The following is a 23,352-nucleotide window of genomic DNA, read 5'->3' as shown; positions in this document are numbered from 1 at the left end:
AAACTTCTTCCCAGCACGGCAAGTGGGTAAGAGACAATCATACTAATTCTCCTCTAACAGGCAGGGTAGGGGAGGTGGGATATATTTTTCTGTAAAAGGGTGAATATTACATGACATGCAGCACAGCAAGAACCGTCTTCCTCTTTCTGTTCTGTTTTACTGACTCACTGCAGTGAAAAACATTGGTGAGGCTACCGAACCACTAGCTTAAAATGAAGGTGATGCTAAAATCAGATTGTGCTTCAATATAGCTGGTAACTTAGAATCAGTTATTCAAACATCATTTGCCTGCCCAGGACCTTGACAGATTGTTCCACTCTCATGTTTGCCTGTTGTCATTGCCTTTTCCTTTCCACATACATAACCTGCCTTATGTATCTTTTGGTATTTTAATATGCCAAATATAAATACCAGCTTTACATGAACAAAAAAAAAATCACTGAACTCAAATAGAAGACATAGACACTGGCATAAGATGAAAATCTAGAGAATTGTTTCTGTCTTCTGTTGCATATATTTCACAGCACTTGAACCAAGTTTTTTAAATTATTGGAAACTTCTTGTAAATGGCTGCTCATCAGGTATTCCAAATCCTTTTCTTCTCTATGTAAAGGTTAAAGGCTGTATAAAATTGCTTGTCATTGAAAGGATGACCTCTGAAAGTAAATTTACTTTGGAGAAAGTGTTCAATCAGACCTTTCAATCAGGCCTGCAGGCTTCATGTGACCCATTTGCAATACCTGTTCTTGCTCTAACACTGCTGACTTATTTGCCACATTATTTGCCACTGACCTTTAATTCTTTCCATGTCTTGAATAATTTCTGATTTATAGCAATAAAGGCTTCTTCTTGGAGCATTGTTTTAGGTAGAATGAAGAATGAAATGGAGATGTTAGATTCTTTGGCTCTAAACACACTGCTGGTGCATCAATTGCTATTGCAAAGAACCTCCCCCAGGTTTTCTCAGTTCTTAAAAGTGCAGACTGAGTGTTGTTATGGGGGTGGTGCTTTGCTCACATAAGCACATCCAAGCAAGGCTTGAACTGGACAAAATCCAATTGCCAGATTTCTCGCACAGAAATAATTAATTCTATATGAAAGCATAAATCTAACAATGCAGAGCATTCACACATGGAAGGGATTGAGATTTGATTATAAACATCTCTGCTTTGAGTCAGTAATGCCATTGTGTTGAAAACCAGGGAAAAAATACACAGTACCATTTTCCAGGACAACCTCACCTACATGCTGGTGTGTCATGGATTTGCATGAAGGTGTTGGGCATCTTCTCATTTAAGTTATCTCACCTTGCGTGTGTAAGCTAAATTTGTGGCCCTTTTTAAAGATATACCATCCAGAAAGAGTTTTTATAAGATGACTGTATAAATTACTTGACAAGTTTTTTGCTTTGGCAAGGGTATATTTTTTTAGTCTTCAGTTACAGCATAAACAGGTGCTCTCTCTGTTTGGAAACTAAAGGGACAACTAAAAGGAGAGGACAAGTCCATGATGATATTGTGGTAGTACCTAGCAGAGATAAAGGACAGTAAAGGCTTTTACTTGGTAAAATTTAGTTATTTCAGCTTTGGGACAAGTTTCCTGAATGGAGAAATACATTTAGTAAAAGTATATTTATTGAACAAAAATGAGGATTGAAATCTGTAGGTACACTCTTATTGTAACACTCTCCTGAGTAGACACCTTGAGCTCATGTGATATTTCATAATATTTCTAAAGGAAGAAAGGTTAAACTGTGCTTTTTAAACACAGGACAAATCTGCTAAGAGCAGACTGAGAGCAAGTGGGTATTAAAGAGATGATAGATCTCTCCTAGATAGGTGACTGTTACCAAAATATACACATACTAAAAGATGTGTATATAAAATACTGTATCTGTGGAACAAAATATTATAATAAAACCCTAGTCACACTCTCCGTAATGTTCCACATACCCTGGATGTTCAGCAGGGAGCAGACTCCTCTTCACCAGCAGTAGTTCTTTCCAAAGTAAACTTCCATTAAACATAATTTGATGGTTCTCAAACAGGATAAACTGATAGAGGAGCAGACAGCAGGAGGGTTCAGAATGCAGCACAAAAGTGATCTAATAAAATTAAGGCAGTCCAAGGTAAAGGCTTGAAGTTTGAAAAACATCTCCAGTACTGTTTTATGAGTTCACCAGTCCTGTCCTTGGGCCTTCAGCTGAGCTGCTGAAGTGAACAGTTTTCTGTTTGGTGTTGGTTTCTAGGCTCTTTCAAGAAGGGCTTGCTCTTTGTAAGACTCCAGAAAGAATATGGAAGCATGGCAGGAAATAAATAAAACTGCTGCTGTTGGTGGCTGCTGAGGCAGCTCCCGGGGACATTAAACAGGGGTCTCTTTTGGGCTGCCTAGTCAATGTTGACAATGCCCCACAAGCCCCACTTACTGTACAAGCAGAGCCTGGGTTTTGGGTAAAGGCTGAATGAAGCTCCTCTGTGTCAGCCTCCTTCTTCTTCACTGTGAGATCCATACAAGTACCTGTTCCAAGCACAAATCTTCCTTCACATTCCTGTTTAACCCTGGCAACGAACATGTCCTTTGGCTCCTACACACTAGATTTTTTAATCTTTTCTTCAGGTATTGACATGTGTTCAAGCCCAGTTAAAAATTCCAAGTGATCTTTTAGATTTCCCATACACGGCTATCCCAAAGTACCAGAGAACCTGAGGAAAAATGCACTGTGCCTCCAGCGTTGCTCAGGAACACAGCGGCTCAGATCCACAGCTGCAGGCAGGCTGAGGTATGGCAGCTGCCATAGTTACAGTTATCTGCCCTGCCCTTGTGCCTTTGCCACAATCTTTGTTTGCTCTTCCTGCTAGAGAGCATAGAATTTGCCACTGGCAGGAGGAAGTTATCTCTATCCTGGGCAGAACAGAAGGAGAGGACATAACACTATTCAGAGTTTCAGAGCTGGGCTTGAATGTGCCTTGGTTCAGGCTGGGAAAACCAGTTGTTAAAATCATGGCAGGTTGCCCCAACAGCTTTTTGAAAGAAATACCAATTGTTGATAGATTGCTGTACTTTTTTTCTTTTCTTGAAAACCTCTCTTTTGGAGGAGAATTAAAAATTATCAAGCAGTTCTTCTCTGGGCTTTGATGCATGGGCTTGTTTGTAACTGATTTATTCTACTGTCAGTTAATTAAAGATTAATCCATCCCTCTTTTTCTTCACTCTGTTGTCCTGATCCCCTCTTACTGTGGACATAATGTACTTGAAACTGGAGCTACCTCTGGGCGCTTCATCACAATAACAACCTGCCATGGTTTGACACTGGCCAAATATCAGGCACCCACAAGAATCATTTCCTCACCCTCTCCTACCACAGCTGGGCAGAGGAGAGAGAAAAAATGAACAAAGGGTTCATGAGCTGAGAAAAGGACTGTGAGAAAACACTCCAAGGCCAAAACAGGCTCAACTTAGAAGTGCAAAGTGAATTTATTACTAACAGAGTCGGAGGAAGATAACGAGAAGCAAAATAAGCCATTAAAACACATTTTTCCCCCAAGCCCCTCCCTCCTTCCCACCAACAGTGCAGGGAGACAGGGTATGGGGGTTTTTGGTTAGTTCACCACCCAAGATCTTCTGCTGCTCAGGAAGAGGAGTCCTTCCCCTGTGAGACTGTGGTGTTCCTTCCCACAGGAGACAGTTCTCGGTGAACTTCTCCAGTGTGGGTCTTCAATCTCACCAGCAGCAGTCCTCCCAAAACTGCTGCACCATGAGTCTCTCTTTCCACAGGGTGCACTCGGCCAAGGACAGGCTGTTCCAGCTTAGGAGCAAGGGCTCCCTGTCTCCAGTGGGTCTTCCATTGAATCACAGCCTCCTCCAGGCATCCACCAGCTCCAGTGTGGGCACCTCCCCCACAGACTGTGGGTGAATCTCTGCATCCCCGTGGATCCCCATGTACTGCAGGGGCACAGCTGCTTCACCATGATCTCACCACAGCCTGCAGAGGAACCTCGGCTCCGGTGCCTGGAGCACCTCCTCCCCGGCTTCTGCACTGACCTTGGTGTCACCATGTTGTTTCCATCACATATTCTCACTTCCTCCTCTTCTTTGGCTAGGAGTAGAACTGTGCCCAATTTATGTTGATTTTCTTTTTAAATCTGTTATCACAGAGGCCTTACCATCACCTCTATCTGGCCCAGCCTTGGCCAGCAGCATGTCCATCTTCAGAGCCACCAGGAATTGGCTCTGCTGGACACAGTGGAAGGTCCTAGCAGCTTCTCACAGAAGTCACATCTCTGCCCCCCCAGCTACCAAAAACCAGGCCATGCAAAACCAACACACAACCCTACCTAAATTTTGTTGATAGACGAATAGACAAACTTCTGAAAACTGTACACTATTATGCAGGACAAAACTCCATTAAAAATTAGGGAAGGAGAAGCTTGGGTAAGATACATTTGCTGACCAATAAAGACCCTCCAGGGATGCAGCCTTAGGGATGGACATTTGGGATAGCGTATAACATCATCCTTGGGGGGCTGACCCCTGGCTTCGGGCAAATCACTCGACGGCTTTGACCGAAAGTTCTAGATAGAAGGGATGGGATGCTGAGAGACTGACAGAGAGCCAGGGCGGGGATTTGGGGGATGATCTCAACACAGGAGAATGGTTACACAGGTAGAGGAAGGGGGTACAAAAAGGGGTACATCATCTGGGGAAAATAAGGGGATACAAAATAAAAACTATTACAAAGTATTACAAAGTATAAAAGCACACTACAACAGTAGGTATGTGCAGAGATCAGTGCACGAGGCATTATTATTGTATGCAGACATGGCGTTTAGAGCCTTACTTACCCTTTTTCACCACTACCTTTATACTGGGATAATCCCATGGCAAAGGAAAACATTCTGTGTGGAATCTTGCTTGAAGGAAGAAGGGAAGAGTTTATAAGATTGCTGCAAGAAAAGCATCATAGGGAGAAATTTTTGCTTCCTGTTCTGTTGCAGTGTTGCTGCATGCTGGGAACAATCTCCTTCTTGCCTCTGATTTGTGCACAGAATCCTTGGGAATGAAACACCACCATCTTCCTTTTTGTTTCATTGCATGGAAAACCACAGGAACTTACCAAGAAGAATTTGGTTGTCTGACAATCTAAGGGAAGACTCGGGTTTCCTTACAGGTTACCTGCATTCTTTAAAAAGGAATGTGGACCATAAGTAATGTGGTTTTTACAGCGGCACTGACAGGAAGGTGTGGGGAGAAAGAGAAACTTGATGCTAGGCTGATATCCAGAACATGGAAGTCATTAGAAGACTCTAGGAGTGACTTGCAGAAATAACACCATGTGACTTCTTTTGTGCCTTACATGTATTCCTCTATATTTCTTGGCAGGAAGGCCTTAAATCGTGAACTTTCCAAGCTTTTCAGCGAGATGTGCGATGCAGATGTTCACCGCCTTAGGCCTGGGAAAGACTACACAATTGATGTGCAGGTAACCAATTGCCAAGTCAGGATTAAGGGGAGTGTGGTGCTGTAGCAGGCCCAGGGCCTGCAAGGCCTCCTTGGAGGTCAGAAGCCTGAGCTAGGAAATGCCAAGTCACGATGACTCGGGCCTTAGAAGCCCCTCTCTTCCGCCTTTCGGACCCTGCTTATCTCTCTGTAAGCCTATAGGTCACTTTTCCCTGACCCTTTCTATTGGACAGTTTCCAAAACCCCTGTAGGGTATAAAAACCCCTAATTCTGCCTGGTTCAGCAGAAGAGCTGTCACTGAGACCCTTCATGGAAGACCCTAATAAATCCTGCGGAATCGTCAAACAGCCTTCTCCTCTCTCTCCCTGCGTCTGCTGCTACGGCCACAAGCAAGCAAAAGAGCTGATAATCACACAGAGCTAAAGAGCTGAAAACCACTTGAGCTTGCTTGGCTGCCTGCAGCTGGGAATGACTTGGGAGATCGGACCAACTCTGAGCCTCTACTGAGACTATCCTGGCCAAGGCAGTCCACCGGGCGCAGCCCGGCTGGAACCTCCAAGGATATGGTGCTGCAGGAAAAGGTGCCTGCAAGAGTGCTTTTTGCTTAAAAAGTTGCCTGTGCTTTGTCATGTCCAATGGGGAAAGCATCCCTTAGGAGAGGGAATGGTACAGAGAACACAAATGGTTCATACTTACCTGGACTTTGGTTACAAGTGGTATCTCTCAGGAGTCTGTCTTGGGTCCTGTAATATTTCATCTCTGTGACTGTGAGCTGGAGGAGGAACTAGCATGCAACCCTTCCAGTTTTTCAGATGACAGCAAACTGTGGTGATGAAGTTGGTATGCTCAGATGCAGGGCTTCTCTTCCACTGGACATAGGCAGGCTGAAGGAATATGCTAAGGAAGGAACATCATGAAATTCAACAAAGACAAAGGAACAGGATACCCAGAGAAGCTGTGAAATCTCCATCTCTGGATGTTTTCAAGGCCCAAAAAGACGACACCCTGAGAAACAGTCTGAATTCAGTGATAACCACATTTTGAGCAGCACTACAGATGTTCTGCTCCACTCTGTGTGTTTCAGTGTGTGAATGACAGCTTGTGGTGTGGTCTGGGTGACTTGCAGCAAGGGAGAAAGGGAGACAGGTCCCAAGTCATTCTTAGGGGAATAAGGGAGGAATTTGAGAAATTCCTTTGTTTCTCTGGGAGAGCAGGGAGTAGCAGAGGAGGGTGGGTGAAGATTTCAAGACTGTTGCTTCCAGTCCCAGGGAAATGTGAGGGAGAAGTGAGAGATTTCATAAGCAGCCATTTCAGTCCTTGCTAGCTCAGTGCAGTGCAAACATGACCATGTGTTTTGGCTACAAATTGCAATAGGTCAGAATATTCACAATCCAGTTTTGTACTCACACAAGAACTCACTTTATTCTGGTGTTACTCAAACACTTTATTCTGATGTTACTCAAACACTTTACTGTCGTTGTCGGGGCAGTCACGACACAGCGAAGAGACCAGAAGCAGTCTCATTTGGCAACTCTTTAATACGAAATATGTCTGACTTTTTATACACTCTGTGATAGTTTATACTTCTTCTACCTTAACTATTGGCCACAATAAATCAACATAACACCATTGGTGAAAAGTTACAGTGACTTAACTAACTTTCTAAAAATACTCCATCCAGCTGCGAAGTTCTCTTCTTATCTTTCTTCTGTTCCTCACTTCTCTTGGTCTCCTTGGTTACAGCCTTGAAGACAGCTCCTTATCAGCTACTTCTTTGCTTCTTGCTCCTTCAGCTAACAGGCCCACTGTTAGCTCCTTCCACACTTTACTCCAATGTTGCTTCATATTATAACAGATAATTTCCTGTTGCTGATAAACTCGAAATAGCGGTACCTACCTCAATCCAAAATGTGTGTGGGAAAACTTCTCCCATATGATTTCTCTGTTTGTCAGAACAAGGCTCTAGGTACCTCTTGCCCATGTCAACAAGCTGCTACTCATCTTCTATTGTGGGAATCTATAGGATTAGAGGATTTTAGGAAAGTTGGGAAAAAGCAAGGCCTCAGAGACAGTAAGGATAGTGAAATGCTAAAACAGCAGAAAAGATATATTGGCAGTAGCGAAGACATGAGAAATAGAACAATAAAGCTGTGTAGTTTGGCTTTCTAAGTTGCAAAAAGTATATTTTAGTAAATATTTAGAAGGTTAAATATGAATGGAGCTCTCTGCTTTGTCTCTTATAAACAAACCATTGTATGAAAGAAAAAGCTGCGATTGTTTTAACCGAGGCTACGTGTGCTTCAGGTGGTTGGATAGAACTACTGTCAATATGCTTTTGCTCTATGTGATTGGCTGAGACTGGGTCTGAGACTATCTTATAGTATGTTGCAACATTAAGTTTCCTTAGCCTGCTGTCTGGATAGCGAGCTGCTCGCATCGATCCGTTGTCATAGCCATGTAATGAGACTGATGCTGCTTGAATAAACAGCTCACAACGCTATTCAGATGTGGTCCTGTTCCATTTGTGTCCGTATATAAACAGCCAGCATCAAATGGTGCCCCTCTGTGAGGAAAACATTAGATTAGGATAAAAAAGAAAATCTTGGAAAAAAACTCGAGTGCTGGAGACCCAGGTTGTTAAACAGGAGGAATATTTCATCCCCTCGTTGTCTACATCTGATGTCTTTGTAAGTCATCTTTTACTAGAGGCTTCCTGAGTTACAAAAATGGGAAATCATTTATCTAAAACAGAATGGAATGTTTTTTACCAGCTTGAGAAAATATTACAGGATAAAGGATGTTCAGATATCTCAAAAAATGAACTGAAAGACTTATTAGTCTGGGTAAAAGCGAACACTCAAAATATAGATTTGCAGTCTGCTTTCACCTTTGTTTTTTGGTATCAAATAAACTAGAAAATCTATAATCTGTTCTCTCTCAAAAAAGACGAGACTGTAAACAGACTCATGCCTGTTTCTCGGGCTTTGTTAAGAGTGTTTTAAACAAACTGATTGTAACACAGACATTTCCAAACAACAAAACAAAATATCTTGCTCAGACTCTTTAATCCAAGTAATACCGAGTCACCATCCTTTTCTGTGGAAGTTTCGGGCTTCCCTCAGAGTTCCTTAACTTCCGAAGCATCCGGTGCTTTTCTCGGGAATGATAACGGTGTTGAGTCCTCCGGAAGCTGCAAACCGGAACAGCTTTCATCTCGGGTCGCGTCCCCTGTTTCTTCCAGGCTTGTCAGCATCTCTGCAGTTGAGAGCAGTCCTTTGCCCCTCCCTCTGGGAAAAAATAAACTCTTTCCGTGTTGGGAAATATGTTCAGAATTTTTGTTGCAGAGGTTTTGTGATAAAAGAATTAAGTGTTCTGAAACTGTACAAGCAGGGGTGGCTGAGACAAGCTTGGGATCTGCTTTACCTGGTCGGGAAGCTGTGGGAGTCACTCCTGCCACTGCTTCCTCTTCTTGGGCAGACACCCCCTTGGGTTCGGTTCAGGCAGTGTGTGTTGCCATTGGAAAAATCGTTTTCTAGTACATTGTTCTGCTAAGACTGCCAGGTTTTTCTATGGCTCACCAGGTTTTTGATACAGAGTATGAAATAGCTGTAGATGTGGCACTGCCTTCAGAGAACAGGGCAGGGGGGAGGATGGAAGCAGCAGTCGGCAGCCAGGAGTTGAGCCCTAGGGAGGCTCTGAAAAGAAAAGTAAGAGATTTTCGAAAGGTTTCTGTGGAAACACAGACTGAGATTTTGAAGGATTTGAAGTCTGTCTCATTTGTTGCTGAAAGAAAAAATAGCATTTTAAACTTGCAGTCTAATGTTGGCAGCCCTCCAGCTGAATATTTGCTAGCAGGGAGACAGTGTGAAACATGCAGTAATGCTTCAGAAATTATCAGAGATATAAATTCAAGGACAAGTAGCCAAGCTGAGACAAATTTTGACTTTATTCCCCGATCCAGAGAACATACCTCCTCCCCGGCCCCTCTTAGCAAGGCTCCAGAGGGGGCGTGGTCCTTGGCTGAGCCCGCCTCTATCCCTCTTGGCAGGGCTCCAGGGGGAGTGTGTTGTTGAGGTGTCTCTGCCAAGAATTCGGAGGCGTGTTCTCCCGCCCATACTGACAGAGCTCCCAGAAAAGTTTGTTACTACAACAACGCCCCTGCCAAAAATTCAGACACTAACAAAGTTCCCAAAACAGCTGCCGTCAGAGAAACTATCAGTTCCAGTCCCGACCCTCCTTTAAGGCTACCTAACTGGTCTAATATTAATCAACAATTAGAAAAAAATTTGGACTCAAAGAAACAACTCCTTACATTACCTATATGATACAGTCATAATGATGCTAACCCAAGATATGAAAGTCTTACTTACCATGACATAAAGAAATTATGTCAAGCTTTGAAAGAAAGTGAGTTCTCTTCTCCTTATTTTAATAGTGTGCTGAAAAGTACTTTTAATTCTTATGATTTAGTCCCTACTGATTGTCGAAATGTGGCTTCTCTGATTTTAACCAATTCACAATATCTGCTATGAGAATTACAATAGAAAAAAACTTCTTAATAAGTTGGTTAAAAAATATGCAAATACTGATCATGCAGAGTTAAATGTTGTTCAATTAGCAGGTAATCCACCATACCATAGAGCGGAAAATCAAGCAGTAAATTTACCTCAGACTGTATTAGCAGATATTAAAGATGCTACTAGGAAAGCCTTATTTTCAGTAAAGCCAACTGACACACATGTAAATTCTTATACGTTGATTAAACAAGGTGAAACAGAATCCTATGGTTCTTTTTTAGATAGACTAACCCAAGCTGTTGAAAGGCAATGTCCAGATGAACAAGCTCGTTCTTACATTGCTCAAAACCTTGCTTCTGTAAATGCTAATGATGAATGTAGAAAAATTATGTTAACTTTACCTGATCAGCCTCCAACTGTTATGCAGATGTTAACATCATGCAGCAGAATGAGTAGACCACAACACCTTGCTAATTTACAGGTCAATGTGTTAAGAAAAACATTAGAAAATAATTTGACAAAACAAATAGATAAATTTGAAAAGCTCTTAGAAAAACAATAAAAACTTTGAGAAAATTCTGTTAACTCTGTGCAGTTAAACTGATAAAAAGCCTTGTTGCTTTGCTTGTAGTAAACCAAGTCATGTTAAAAAAGATTGTTGTACGAGAACATTTCCACCAAAACAACTTTCTATCTACCCTCAATGCTGAAAAGAGAAACATCTTGCTAAGCATTGTCACTCTCATTTTGATATCGATAGCAAGCCTTTATCATTAAACTTCAGCAACAGCGCGCATTATCACCGCGCTCAGACACAAGTAGTGGTACCCCCTGGCAACCAAGTCCCAATCAAATGGTGTTGGTACCTCAGTCATTTGTGCCTCAATCAACCAATCCTCAAATGGTTCCAGCTCAATATCCTCAAGTGCAAAGCTCAAATTAGCCTCCTCAAAACTAATTCCTCTATTGAATAATTTATGCTGGGTGAACATTCCTACTAGACTTGTCAATCCTTTTCAACAAAGACAAGATTTTTTAATTCTAAACAAAATCAATAACAAATTTCTTAGACTCTCAATTCTTCCTACTATTGTCTCAGTAAACTCTAATGAAGAGCTAATGATTTTAGCTCTTGCACTTGAGGTTCCTATAGTAATCCCTCCAAAAACACCCATTGCTATTGCATTTCTATCACCTATGAATACCCACAAACAAAACAACTTTCCAAAGAATTCAATTGTGTCTGTACCTTCTAGTACCTCAAATTCAGAAGTCTTTTATGTGCAATGCTTAGACCATGACCGACGTCAATTGACTTGTAGCCTGACTCACTGTAGTAAAACAATTTATGTTACAGGCATGCCGGATACTGGCGCAGATGTCACTGTAATTTCTCACATGTTCTAACCTAATGATTAAAATTTGGTAGCTCCTTCAAGTTCCCTCACCAGAATTAGAAGTGCTACTGTGTGTCTGCAAAGTGCATCCATAATTAACATTACAGGTCCTAAAAAAAAGACTACAGCAGTACATCCTTTTGTTGTTCAAAAACCTCTCACTGTCTAAAAAAGAGACATCCTATCCCAATAAAGAGCAAAACTAAAAGTAAACCTGTAATAACAACTACGTCGAAACCTGCCACTTTAAAGCTTACCTAAAAAACTAATCATCCTATATAGATTAATCAATAGCCTCTAACCAAAAAAAAAAAAAAAAAAAAAAAAAAAAAAAAAAAAAAAAAAATTAAATATCCTTAATAAATTAGTAAAGGAACAATTACAACAAAGTCACATCATCCCAACAAACAGTCCCTAGAATTCACCAATCTTCGTCATCCACAAGAAAACATCAGACTCCTGAAAGTTGCTTCATAACCTGAAGAAAATCAATGAAGTAATCAAAAACACAGAATCCCTTCAACCTAAACTCCCCTCTTTACCAATAATCCCAAAACACTAACCTCTTGTCATCATTGATTTAAAGGACTGTTTTTTCCACATTCCACTTCATCTGATGATACTCCAAAATTTACTTTTTCTGTTCCCATCATCAATCGAAAAAACCCCATACAAAAATATCACTAAAAATCACTACCGCAAAAGATTAAAAACTCACCTATAATTTGTCAATATTTCGTCACCCAAGCTTTATCTCCTACTCGACAAAAGTTTCCAAAATCCATGATTCTACACTACATAGATAATTTACTCATCACAACTTCAACGCAAGAAGAAATAAAACAAACCCATGCTTGTGTTGTCGCTGAAATCCAAAAAACTAAACTTAAAATGTCTACAACAAAAATCCAAAAAGTTCCACCCTAGAAGTATGTGAAATAAAAGATAACTAAAACAACAATAACACCGCAAAAGATACAGATCCAAACCAGTGTCAACAACCTACAAAACTTACAACTTTTGAGAAAAATCAATAAAATCAAACCTACTTTAAAAATCACCAACAATAAACTAAATCCACTTCTCAGTTTGCTGAGAAAAAACTACGACATCACTTCTCCAAAAACCTTAACCCCTGAAACTCATACAACTCTCAACAAGATCACAAAAACTCTCCAAAAAAGACAAACTCATCGCTACATTCCTAAAAAACCTTTCTTTTTTACAGTTTTAAGAAAAAAAATACAAATTTATAATCTCATTTTTCAATAAAACCCTTCTAAACCAAATCCTTTATTAAGAATAAAATAAATTTTTCTTCCCTACAAATCTCCAAAAACTATTTTCACAATCTTAAAAATAATTACACAAATTATAATTAAAACCAAAACCAAATTATTAACTTTAACAAAACAAAAATTTACAATTATCTATTTACCATTAAAAAAATTATCTTAATTAAACAATACAAAATTCTAATAATTTACAATTTGCTTTCTTAAACTTCTCAAATATTTATTCTATTCACTACCCAGCTCACAAACTATTACAAACAAAATAGCGGAGGTCACACCTTAGATGAGGCTGAACAAAGCTTTGTATGTTTTTAATTTCCTAAACAGTTCGTTTGCAGAACCTGATTCACCGATTTTTAGGCATTTTTCAAATAACACACAGGTGAAACGGAAAGAAAACCCACCCGTTTATAATTAGGAACCGTGAGTCTGGACAAATTGAAGGTCCTTTCCGATTAATAACCTGGAGCAAAGGGTATGCTTCTTTCTCTACAGGTGCTGGAATTAAGTGGTCCCAGCCAAAAATGTCAAACCATATCGCACCCTGGAACGTGTCGACGAGTCCAGAACCGAGGAAGCAAGTACGCAGACGTGAGCCGAGCAGAGATCCCGGGTCACGCCTGACGTTCCTTGTACATGGGTGGAACCTGCAACTCTGATTTTGTGTTAATGTTATTTATAAGTGTGTCAATTGTATGTCAAATGTTTGTTTCATAGAGCTGACTTTTGGCAAAAGTTTGGGTTTTTGTTTTTGTTGAAAGCAAAATTTTAAAAATTGATATCTATGTAAGGATTCAGCCAAAACTTAGCTCATGAATAAGATGAAGCAAATGCAAATTGTATGTTGGTATTGGTGGGTTTTAATTGTTTTTTGTCATGCAGATTTGCCTGTGGAACAACCTAAAACAAATGTTTGAGTTGACCTTAGCCAAGGCAGCTGGCTCGGATAATATATGTTTGTCTAATTCGGAACCAGAAAAACCTTTCTCAACCTGTCTGGTTAGTGTGCCAGTAAAAGAGTTGCCTTTGGTCAAAAAACAATCCAATGGTAAGCCAGGTGAAATTAACAATGGAAACAATCCCACATTAAATTGGAACGTTTGGGCCAAAAAACTTCCCAGGGCAGCTTCTGAACCCCAAGAATTGGAAATCTTTGTTTCTCTAACAATGGACTTTTGCTTTACCTTCATAGCTAGTGCTTGGCGAAAAGATGATCCTCCAAAGTTTAATGTTACTCCCCATTATTTTGCATCTAGAAATTTGAGTTTTTGTGGAGAGAGAAGAAGGAAGTAGAAGCACAGAGAGTGTTCAAAATCTCACGGAAATGACGGATGAAGGTATAAAAATAGAAGAAGGTTTTGAGTTAAGACCCTGGAATCGGCAAGAGTTTTTTGAACAATGACTCATAACTATTGTCAGACGTGATTCATATCTTTTCACTGACTAAGCCTTCACAGCATTAAGTTGCTGTGCTATAACATAGCAATGATTAGTGTCCGCAAGAATAAGCCTCAAGAAGATAGTAAGCAAAAATGTTATAATAAGGCTATGAAACGCAAGTAGTAGATGACACAGTTTTGAACGTTTCTTTTAGGGTCAACAGAGAAGGGGAATTGTGGGAATCCGGCCTGGAGTGGCAGGACTAGAGGGAATGGCTTCACACTGACAGAGAAAAGGTTAAGATTAGAATTTAGAAACAAATTCTTCCCTATGAGGGCAGTTGGGACATAATGGTGAATAGTTTGTCCAGAGAAGCTGTGGCTGCCCCAGCCCTGGCAGTGTCCAAGGCCAGACTGGATGGGGCTCTGAGCAGCCTGGGATAGTGGATGGTGTCCCTGACCATGACAGGGAGTTTGAACTGGGTGATTTTAAGGTCTCTTCCAACCCAAACCATTCTAAGATTCTATGCATTGAAAAAGACACCAACTTCATCTTTTCTCCTTTACTCACAACTTCCAAGCTCTTTCAGATAGTACCAGACCCACAGCTAGGTTTTGCATTTCTGTTGGGAGCTATACTTCAGCCATGTCTGTGAATGTATGTTTCCTTTCCTAATTTTTCTCAAGCTCAAGACATCCGATATAGGTTTATGCTCTATTATTCCTCTACTGAAATAATGCCCACAAAACCTTGTGCCAGCATAGCTCAAGGTCCTAAGCTTGTGTCTATAATGTGATTTGTTTTGGTAGAAGGTCATTATTACTTCAGCACTTGGCTCCATAAGGAAGCTCAGTAGCTGTTTATCTTTAAAAAGGACTATAAAAAGTACAGCAGTGATCTGGCCTTATGTCACCTTGAGGCCTACACCTAACAGTATACCTGAGAGTAGAATCTGACACATAAAGGCATGGCTTTCTCTAAGGGCTGTCAAGGCATACTCTATAGTGGCTTTTTGTGGTGGCACTCTAATGTCTGGATCAGGCATATGAGCAGACTGAAAATTTCTCTTTTTCTACAGCCTTTATTTCCTTATTGGACAACTATATGACATCAACTGGTGTAGCAGAAGTAGTGGCTCCAGAAGAAATAGTTGAAAACAATTGTTTCCTTGATGCTATCTTAGCAATGGAAGTCATGAGAGTGAGTAACACAGATCTTTTTTGTCACTGAAAACACTGATTTAAAAAGTAAACTGTATATGTATCTTGGTTTTCTACCCTTCAGCTAGCTCATGATTATCTGCTGAAAAAAAACCTAGCAAGGCCAAACCATCAGCTTTATGACATCTGCTTCCAGCTCTATGCCAGGAAAGGAGGAGACAGGTATGTTTGATGAGTGTGGGCACTGATAATCTCTGTGCTATTCTGACTTAGGTAAATGAAAGCCTGAGTGCCATCTGCTGCATGTAGAGCTGGAAAACAGCTTCAGAATAGCTTTAGAATGACAGAGAGTGGGTTTAGATTGGATATGAGGAAGAAATTCTTCCCTGTGAGGGTGGTGAGGCCCTGGCACAGGTTGCCCAGAGAAGCTGTGGCTGCCCCATCCCTGGACATGTTCAAGGTCAGGCTGGATGGAGCTTGGAGCAACCTGGGATAGTGGAAGGTGTCTCTGCCCATGGCAGGGGGTTGGAATGAGATGGGCTTTAACATCCCTTCCAAACCATCCTATGGCTCTATGAAACATATAAAATACCTATATATTCTTTTTTTTTTTTTCTTTTCTTCTTCATTACAGACCTGATTCTTGTGGTTTTGAACATGTTTTTGTTGGAGAAACAAGGCATGGTAAAGAGATCTTAGGTTTGCACAACTGGGTGCAATTTTACCTTCAGGAAAAGTGCAATCAGAAAAGGGATACGTATCTTGGAAGAACAAAACCAGGGTAAGAACAAGCCTTTGGAGGCCTTTGCAAGTAAAACAAATGGATCCAGAGATAAAAGTTGCAATGAAAGAAGTGTAATAATGCAATTATAGGCTCAGTGTTTTGAACCGCAATAAGTATATACAGTACATAACTGTATATAAGAAGAATGAATAATGACATGTCTTCCAGTTTCTTTTTTTGCAAAAACTATTTTAAAAAGTAGTGCTGGTGTTTACAGAATTGCAACACTGCTGAGGCTTAGCTGGGATAAATGGTCATGTATGCTCCAGAGGTCAGGGAAAAGATAGTGCCCAGCTATAGCCCAAGCACACCAAGACACCAAGGATGACTAAATCTTACAAAGCTCTCAAAAATCTGGAATCAGAAATTCTATCTGTCCAGTCACAGCTGTGTTGGAGATTATTCTGTTGTTTCGTTTGTGCTTTCAGCCTGATAAAGATGACCAAGTTTTGACCATCCAGTTCAGCTGGAAGGGTTCAGTCAAGCCAGTCGGAAGCACCTTTATTGGTGGCAGCCTGGAGTTTGAATTTGCCCTTTACACAGTCATTTTCCTGCTGTCTGAAGAAAGTCACACATGAAACAGTGAAGATAGATGAGTACAAGCTACAGATGGTTGTCTGGCGCCACGGGCACCACATTTGAACAGCATATCCAGTACTGCTCAGTTGTTCCACATATTGGAACAGCATATCCAGTACTGCTCAGTTGTTCCACATATTGGAACAGCATATCCAGTACTTCTCAGCACCACTAGTGAAGATTAGTGGAGTGAGCAGGAAACTTTATTCTTTAAATCAAGGGAAACAAGGAGTGGTGGAGAGAGGAGGAATGGATGGGGGGTGGACAGGACCAGAGAGCAAAGTTAATATGTTGTTTTATACAACTAATTTCAAGTAAAAATAGATGACTCCGTCTCTTGGTCTGCAATGGAGTGTTTAATAAGTAGTGTGCTGTGACACTGTCTGAGAAACTGTTAAACATACTCCTGCTCACATTAAACTTACATCTAAATTACATCAGTCTTCCCTTCTGCATGATAGCGCTGTACTTTTCAGCAAATAATGGCATTTAGGAAAAGGTTCTATTAAAATTGATATACATATTTCTCTTATTTTTCAGTCACTGCATATCTAAAACAGCAATAACCACACTTTGCTTACACTTTACCTTCCAGACAGAAACTTTGATTTGGCACAGGCAGAACTCCAGGATGTTTTAGTCTCCTCTTCTCATTCCATAAGAGGTTAATTTCAAATGCATTATTACAATACAATGACTTGGACACACAGGGAACACACTTAGGTAGGGAGATGGTCATCAGATCCACAGCAGGCCTTAAAATATTTTCTGTTTCTCTAACAAAATTTTCATATACTCCCTATGTATTCCTGAAACACCTGGATGACAGCTTCATGCTATGGGTACTAAGAGGGCTGGCTTGGAAAGATTCCCTCCCTCCTTGATTTGTTGCTTGCCAACAGAGAGGATCTTGTGATCCTCTTGAGTAGAGATTGGTGGCTGTCTTGGCCACAGTGACTATGAAGCCATTGAGTTTAAAATCTCTGGTGACAGGAGAAGTGCCAACAAAACTTCAGCCATGGACATGGGAAGAAGTGACTTCAGGCTGCTCAGGGAACCAAATAAAGTCCCCTGTTGTAGTGGTTTTGGTTCATCAATTTGAGATTTTTGAGATCTTGAATTTGAGATTTTGAGAAAAAAAATTTGAGGGTTTTTTTCTCAAAATTTGAGATTTTGAGATTTGAGAATTTATTTGAGAACCAACACAGCTGGGAAAATGCTTTTGAAGGTCCTGGGGTCCATCAGTGCTGTGGTCACATTTTAAGCACCAGCTCCTGAGGGCACAGGAACAGCTAATTCCTAAAAATTGGAAATCAAGCCGATGAGGTAGAAGGCCACTTTAGCTGAACAGGAATCTTCTTTTGGAGATAAGGAAAAAAAGGAAGGGGTATGCCCAGTGGAGTCAAGGTCAGGTGATGTGGAAGGAATATGGAGATGCTGCTTACTGCTGTTGGGGGAGAACTTGTTTGACCAAAGCTCCACTGCAGCTGAAGCCACCAGAAATGTGGGGAACAATAAAAAGAGGGTTTAAAAATACATTAATGGCAAAAGGCAGTGCTCAAATGACATCAGCCCATTACAGGATGAGGATGGCCTCCTCACAAACAGCACCACGGACAAGGTAGAGATGTTTAATGCTTTCTTTGCCTGTCTTCAACACGGGTGATCGACTAAGGAGGTCCCAGCAGCCTCAGCTTGAGGACTGTGACTATGAGAATGATAAACGCTGAGTTAACCCTGAAGGTGTGAGGAATCTGCTGCTGCAGATGGATCCCTGTAGGTCTATGGGGTATGATGGCATTAATGTGAGAATACACAAAGAGCTGGCTGATATCATCATGAGGCATCTCTTGATAATTTTTGAACAGTCTTGATAATCTGGAGAGGTCCCAGTTTTCAAAGAGGGCAAGAAGGATGACCCTGGAAGCTACAGGCCTGTCAGTCGAACTCCAGTGCCTGGTAAAATTAAGGAGATGATTATTCTGGGAGGTAGTGAAAAACACCTGAAGGACAACACAGTCATTGGTCACAGCCAGCACATCTCCATGAGAGGAAAGTCCTGCTTGTCAAAACTAATTTCCTTTTATGCTAAGATAACCCATCTGACATGGCGTCCAAATCGCAGAAGGAGCGGTGGCACCAGTTGCCCATGCGCTCTGATCCCCCTTCGCTTTTGGCATGTGCACCAGGAGGGACCACATCCCAACTCAGCCGCTGGCAGGCAGGATTGTGGTTCGGCCAGTGACTGGGATCCCAGACTGCCACGAGCGGCTGATAAATGTGAACCCATGTCTAAGAATCGAGGCAAAGGAAGAAGGAAGGGCTCTTTGCTTGTTTCTCCAAGCTGCCTTTATTCTTTCGTGCAATGGGAGCAGTGCCGGGGCTGCAGTGCCGTGCAGGAGCCGGCGAGACGTGGGAGTGCTGTGGCTCGAAGGGGGACATTGGCAAAAGAAAGCAAAACACAGAAAAACAGCGGTTTTTATGGGGGCAGGTGGAATCCCAGGAGGAGACCATCTGGTTAGTTAGGAGGGGTCTGGGGTAACAGATGTAAACATAACTTGGAGTGGGAAAGTCACATACCAATGGCAGAAAGGAAAAATCATAACTGACAGCAAATTCTCTGGATAAAGGGGTGTAACAAATCATGACAGACAATCCACAGGGGTAGGATTTTTGAGGATAGACAGGAAAATCTGGAATTATCATAACTGCCATGGTGAGACGGGGGTAAACAACTTTATACAGAGACTAAACATATTCTCCAAACCCCCACTGCTATAGGCAGGGAGAGACCAAATATCTTTAAACTCCCACTGCCACACCCACCCAGTTAATAAAAAAGCATCAGTAGATGTAATCATTTTGGATTTCAGTAAAGCTTTGGATATAATCTCAGTGTGCAGCCCACAGCTGGATAAGCACATTGTGTGATGGCTGAGCAACTTGCTCACAGGTCAAGCACAAAGAATGACAGTGCCTGGGTGACAGCAGACTGGCAGCCTGTCACTTGTGGGGTTCCACAGGGCACCGTCTTAGGCCCCATTGTCTTAAAAATCCTCATAAAAAGCTTGAATGCAGGACAGCAAGGGATACCAAGTAAGCTTGCAGATGATAAAAACTGGGAGGAGCTGTTGACTCCCTCAAGGGTGAAGAGGCCCTCCAGAGAGCCGTGGACAAATGACAGGGCTGGGCAATCACCAATGATGTGAAGTTAACAAAGGCAAGGGCTGGATTCTGCACCTGGGATGGGACAGCCCTGGATGTACAGACAGACTGGGAATGAGAGACTGGAGAGCAGTGTTGTGGAAAGGGAACTGGGGGTTAATGGCCAGTTGGACATGGGCCAGCAGTGCCCTGGAGCCAGAAGGGACAGCCCTGTCCTGGGGCACCAGACCCAGCATCACCGGCCAGGCCAGGGAGGGGATTGTCCCACTCTGCTCTGGGCTGGGGCAGCCTAACCTTGAATATTGTGTGTGGGTTTGGGTGCCACATAAGAAAGATCTAAAGCTGTTTGAGAGTTTCCAAAGTAGGGTTTTGAAGATGGTGAAGGACCTGGAGGGGAAGCCACACAAGGAGCAGCTGAGGGCACTTGGTGTGTACAGCTGGAGAAGAGCAGACTGAGGTCAGAGCTCACAGCAGTTCTGCAGCTTCCTCACGAGGGGAAGAGGAGGGGCAGGCCGTGATCTCTGCTCTATGTGACCAAGAACAGGACCCAAGGGAATGGCTGGAGCTGCGTCAGGGGATGGTTAAGGTGGATATCAGGGAAAGGTTCTTCCCCCAGAGGGTCATGGGGCACTGAACAGGCTCCTCAGGGAAGGCTCACAGCCCCAAGTATGACATTCTCATGCACAGGGCAGGATTGAGGGAGTGTGCTGTACCCAGGCAGAGCGAGGGGTTGGACACAAGATGGCTGTGGGTCCCTTCCAACACAGAATATTCTCTGAAAATTTCAAATGCCGCAGAGAGCAAAGCAGGGGCTCCTACAGCTGTTGAAACATCACAAGGGGCTGCTCAGGCTGGGCTTCACAGGAAGAGCCATTGGAGAACACCAAGAGAGGACCAACTCAAGGATGCTGATGAATGGGTTCAATCTTCCCTGCAGTGACAGGTCTTGTGGAGGACAGCAAGAGAGGCTGGAGTCAGGTACTGCTGTAAATTTGAAACACAAGGGATCTGAGGCAGATATCAGGAATATCAGGTACAAAACCACAGAGCTGTCACACAGAACACCTGCTCTGGGGTCTAGAAACCAACTCTGGGGAAGGTCAAAGGCACTTGGTTTCCTTCAGCCTGGGGAACATCCCTTGCAGCCAAGGGCCCCCAGGTCATACTGCATGCCTTGACAACTCTTCAGAGTCCTGTTTCATCTTTGCATAGGTGGCAGGGCAGAACTGGGAATAGAGCTGAGCCAGCAGAGCCTGGGAGGGGATCTCTAACTTGGTCCCGTGGCTCAGTTTGTTCCATATGTGCACTGCATAGGTGTTCTTAAGGAGTTTCTGAAACTCCAAGGCACTGACTGCCTCAAACAACTTCTTCCAGTCCTGCCAGGGAATAGGATAAACAACTTCTCGGGCAAGAGCACTCACACCTCTGCAGCTCATGCTCTTGATAGTCTGGATGGAGCACCACTTCTTGAAGACACGAGTTAGGAGCTCTGGGCCCTGGTGCCCCCAGACCCAGCCATTGTAGTCCTCCACAAAGTCCCTCATGCAAAGCTCCATGAACTTGTGCTTGGCCTTAAAGGATAGAAAGGCTCCATTCAGTACCTCGTCACCCTGAATGCCGAGGGCATTGGTGAGGTTCTGCAAGTTCTTAAGCACAATGAAGTCTGTATCCAGGTAGATGCCACCGAATTTCCACATGAGGACAATTCTGCAGGCGTCAGACAGGACCGGTAAAAAATGAGGCTCCCAGTGCCGCAGTGGCCATAAGTACCACCTTTTCAGAGGTGTTCCAGAAAAGAGCTCTGTCAGGTCCAGGGGCTGGATTTCCACGTTGGGGAAGCAACTCAGCAAGGAGAAAGCCCAGTGCTTGGGCAAGGAGGCATTCCCTTTGGCCACGCCTTTCATGAGCACCATGACCCTTGATGTGGGGTGTGTCCTGGCCGCTGACTCCACAGAGCACGAGAACAGGTAACTTGGGGCAGTTTGCTCTGAGGTCTCCACAAAAAACACCTTTCCTGTGGAAGGAGAGGGTCCACCAGCAATGTCAAGGGCAGAAGGCACATAGTGAGCACAGCTCATCTCAGCAGACACGCTGTAGGTGGGGCCGCTGCTCTTTGGGTCCTCCCAGATGCCCCAGTACAACTTGTGGTAGGCAAAGGATACGAACACAAAGATGAGGATAAACAGGGCACAGAGTCTGTGGCTCAGCACCACCCTGGTCACTTTTAGGAGGCAGCTGGGCATCCTAAGCATTCTCTCTCCAGCCAGAGCTTGCTCTCCCGGGACAGCTGTCATGATCTGAAGGGAAGGAAAAAGAGAAAAAACCTGACAGATGAGGCAGCAGAATATGAGCCTTCCTTCATAGGTGTGTGTCTCACCTTCATAGCGATGCACAACAAACTCTGGGAACACCATTAGAGAACTCATCTGTCACCCTCTAGAACTTCAGGTCACTGTCAACAAGAGAAATGAGACACGTACGCAAAGCCCTGGCAGGAGGAAATAGGAATGGTCCTTATGACCATTCCTGGAGCCCTGTCAACAGACACTGTGTGGAGCTGCTGCCCACTGACAGCTGGTTATCATGAGGGGAGTTGTTTTCTCCTGATATACAACATGTCCTACCCCCAAACCAAACACAAGCCTCAGCCTTCCAGTTGTTGAGCTGGCAGTTGCTGCCTTTCCAAACCAATCACCTGCTCCTGCAGAGAGCCTGGCCCATTGTTCATCGCAGCGTAGCCTGGCAGGACGGATGGAGGGTGGGAAAGGAATGGATGCAGGGCAGCTTTTGAGGCAGATGCAGACAATAAGATCAAGAAATGCCATTGTAAAGGGAGTTCCAAGGCTGCTTCCCAACCCTGCACAGGCCACTCTGGCTCTGACCTGCTCAGTTCTCCCAGTGGATCCTGCTGGTGAGCAGGCAATCCCTCCGCTCTCCTGCCCTTACTTCCTTGCTTCTTCTGGCAAAAGGGAGGGATGGAGTGGAAGAGGTTATTAACAAGGCAGCAATAAACAGATAAGTCAGTCTAGCTCCATCCTCAGCATTAGCATCAGCATTGCTGCCCTTGTCTCTCCTTAAATCGAGGGGCAGCAGAAGCAGCATCTCCTGTGCCTACCACTGGGCCCCAAATGTCAACAGGCAAGAGCACATGAAGGAGCAGTGAGGAAGGTTGTGGCTTTTAGGACCAGAGGAAATGGTCTCAAGTTGTGCCAAGGGAGGTTAGAGTGGACATTACTCAGAATTTTACTCCCTGGAAGAGTTACCAGGCATTGGCGCAGGCTGCCCAAGAAGGCGGTGGAGACACTGTCCCTGGAGGTATTTAACAGACATATAGGTGTGGCATTTAGGGACTTGGTTTAGTGATAGACTTGGCAGAGTGGACTTTGGGGTGGGACTCAAGCATCTCAATGGTCTTTTCCATCCTAAAGGATTCCATAATTTCTCCTGCCTCCCTGAGCTCCATCTCCAAAGCCCCACCCTCCAGGACAAAAAGGTTCAGGAAACAGGAAAAGCTTTAATCCACCAGCTGTAACCAAAGTGGCAGGGAACAACGACAAAGCACCCAGGTGGCACGGTCCCATTTGTCATTGCTCCCTGATCACTGTGCCTGGGTCACAT

At 43.1% G+C, this 23,352-nt stretch overlaps 1 protein-coding gene and 1 pseudogene across 17 annotated transcripts in view; one reads left to right on the top strand and one right to left on the bottom strand.

Annotated features, from left to right (window-relative positions):
• The first annotated feature begins 4,443 nt into the window (after window positions 1–4,443).
• Window positions 4,444–18,814, top strand: LOC121352109 (annotated as a pseudogene).
• The window catches only part of A4GALT (alpha 1,4-galactosyltransferase (P blood group)), a 28,235-nt gene continuing 21,789 nt past the window's right edge, over window positions 16,907–23,352 (bottom strand). For 13 of the 17 annotated variants that reach the window (XM_041464695.1, XM_041464699.1, XM_041464696.1 and 10 more), the window contains one exon: window positions 16,907–22,031. In XM_041464695.1, the coding sequence (XP_041320629.1) occupies window positions 20,895–22,028 (1,134 nt within the window). In that variant the 5' untranslated portion in view covers window positions 22,029–22,031 and the 3' untranslated portion in view covers window positions 16,907–20,894. The remainder of the gene's footprint in view (window positions 22,032–23,352) is intronic. The other 4 variants (XM_041464710.1, XM_041464707.1, XM_041464709.1 and 1 more) reach the window with 1 other exon arrangement.

This window comes from Pyrgilauda ruficollis, unplaced genomic scaffold (assembly GCF_017590135.1).
Source record: "Pyrgilauda ruficollis isolate IOZ18807 unplaced genomic scaffold, ASM1759013v1 scaffold183, whole genome shotgun sequence".
NCBI classification, from domain to species: Eukaryota; Metazoa; Chordata; class Aves; order Passeriformes; family Passeridae; genus Pyrgilauda; species Pyrgilauda ruficollis.
Note: the sequence above shows the minus strand (reverse complement) of the source record. Positions and strands in the feature narration are given on the sequence as shown.